Source organism: Microtus oregoni, unplaced genomic scaffold (assembly GCF_018167655.1).
Source record: "Microtus oregoni isolate MIOR12 unplaced genomic scaffold, Mior012 000016F_ref0000370, whole genome shotgun sequence".
In the NCBI taxonomy this organism is placed as follows: domain Eukaryota; kingdom Metazoa; phylum Chordata; class Mammalia; order Rodentia; family Cricetidae; genus Microtus; species Microtus oregoni.
Genome location: NW_024543075.1, coordinates 37,113,079 through 37,115,337, shown reverse-complemented (window position 1 = coordinate 37,115,337; position 2,259 = coordinate 37,113,079). Strand labels below are relative to the sequence as shown.

General features: G+C 42.1%; 1 protein-coding gene across 1 annotated transcript; it reads left to right on the top strand.

The window, feature by feature from the left end:
• Positions 1-719: 719 nt before the first annotated feature.
• Positions 720-1,664, top strand: LOC121457710 (olfactory receptor 490). Its single transcript, XM_041666650.1, has one exon. The coding sequence runs from the start codon at positions 720-722 to the stop codon at positions 1,662-1,664; it is 945 nt and encodes a 314-aa protein (XP_041522584.1).
• Positions 1,665-2,259: the final 595 nt, after the last annotated feature.

Genomic DNA, 2,259 nt, shown 5'->3' with positions numbered 1-2,259 from the left:
GTAACTGGCCTCTCACTAGAACTCCTCTTGGATATATTATTATTGCCTTGTATCATGGAGATCCTGTAGGTTTGGATTTGCAGACTTGGCCCCTTTACATGCCTGGGAGGTTCATAGATGAGATGGGTTTTGGGGTGGTGTACCTTGTAGTCCTGGTTCTGGGCCTGAGTGGTAGCTGGATTGTTTAGCCTGCTACCATCAGCACTATCAAGGTGAGCTCCCGATACTTCCCAGGCTAGCTCACTTAAAGCAGCAAACATCAAGGAGAGAGGCTGTTTCTCCCGTTATCACACCACTGTTTTTTTCAGGTGAGCTGCAAAGCCAGCTTTTCCATTTGCAAGCCCCTTACATCAGCTTTCCCGCCTTTCACAGGGGGCAGTGGTAGGGGAGTGCATGTTTCCCTTGACCTTGACATCCATAGAATACAAGGAAGGGAAAACTGTGCTTATCACCCAGAGTCTGCCGGGCTTAGAAACACTCAGACGTTTGTGGGTAAAATTCTTCATGCCCAGGGCAGCAGACCTGGGGCAGAGTTGTTTGTCCTCCAGAGTCTGCCAGGCTTAGAAATGTTCATAGGTTCATGGGCGAAATTCTTCCCACCAATATATTTTTTGTAACAACGTGTATCTGTGTGTTAATGAAAATGCAGTCACATATTTATAAATCCTTCCTGTCCTGTCTCCATCACAGCCTTGCTCTGGCAGCAGCTACGCACTCCCATGGCTTTCCCGGAGGATGGGAACCATACTGCGGTGACAGAGTTCATTTTATTGGGCCTGACCGATGACCCAGTCCTTAGAGTCGTCCTCTTTATCATCATCTTGTGCATCTACCTGGTGACCATGTCTGGGAACCTCAGCACCATTCTTCTCATCATGGTTTCCTCCCAGCTCCATCACCCCATGTATTTTCTTCTCAGTCACCTAGCTACTGTTGACATAGGCCTCTCATCTTCTGTCACACCTAATATGCTTGTCAACTTCTTGGTAAAGCAAAATACTATCCCCTACGTTGGATGTGGCATCCAGCTCAGCTCGGCTGCTTTTTTCGGTGCATCTGAATGCTTCCTTCTGGCTGCCATGGCTTATGATCGATTTATGGCAATCTGCAACCCACTGCTTTATTCAACTAAAATGTCCTCAAAAGTCTGCATCCAGTTAGTTTTGGGATCATATATAGGGGGATTTCTTAACTCTTCCTCCTTTATTTTTTCCTTCTTTTCTCTTCTATTTTGTGAACAAAATAGAGTCAATGACTTTTTCTGTGATTTTGCTCCATTGGTGGAACTCTCCTGTTCTGATGTCAGTGTCTATGTAGTTGTTATCTCATTTTCAGCTGGCTCAGTTACTATGGTAACAGTATTTGTCATAGCCATCTCCTACATCTATATCCTCATCACCATTCTGAAGATGCGCTCCACTGAGGGCCGCCACAAGGCCTTCTCCACCTGCACCTCCCACCTCACTGCAGTCACTCTCTACTATGGGACTGTCACCTTCATCTATGTGATGCCTAAATCAAGCTACTCAATGAACCAGAACAAAGTAGTGTCTGTGTTCTACATGGTCGTGGTTCCCATGTTGAATCCCCTCATCTACAGCCTTAAGAATAATGAGATTAAGGGTGCTCTGAAGAGACAGCTTAGTAAGAAAATATTTTCTTAGATATGTCTTTAATCCATTATGCTGTCATATGCTGTATAGTAATGACACAACATAGATATTGTGTTAAGTGGGAAATGGGTATTGATTGGTGAAATAAATGTTATGATGTAAATTTACCAGACTCATATTTGGTAGTAATTTACAGTGTGAATATTCATAATCACAAATTAAATCATATGTTCATAATAAGTTGTATGTAATACATTTCATGTGGAACTAAAATTTTTTCTATATAGAATTACTTTGTTTTTAATAATAAGCATGGAATCCAGAGCCTGGTAGAACCAATATATTCTGCCTATAAGCCATAGTCTCAGGACCCCCGAGAATTCTTATAAGCTAATACTATCATATTTATTTATCATTATTTCTCAACTTAGTTCCTTACACTCAGGAACCCCATCATTGAAACAGTTCATTTCTGCAGGAACATAAGATTATCTTTTTTCTTCCCTCTGTGGTTCTACTTTGTCAGAAAGCATTTTGACTTGAGACCAACTTTGATCTACTACTGCTCATTGCCAGTGTCTCTACGTTAGGCTGACCTCTTTCACAAAAGATACTACCAATAAGATGGCTAGCAATGTGTCAACTT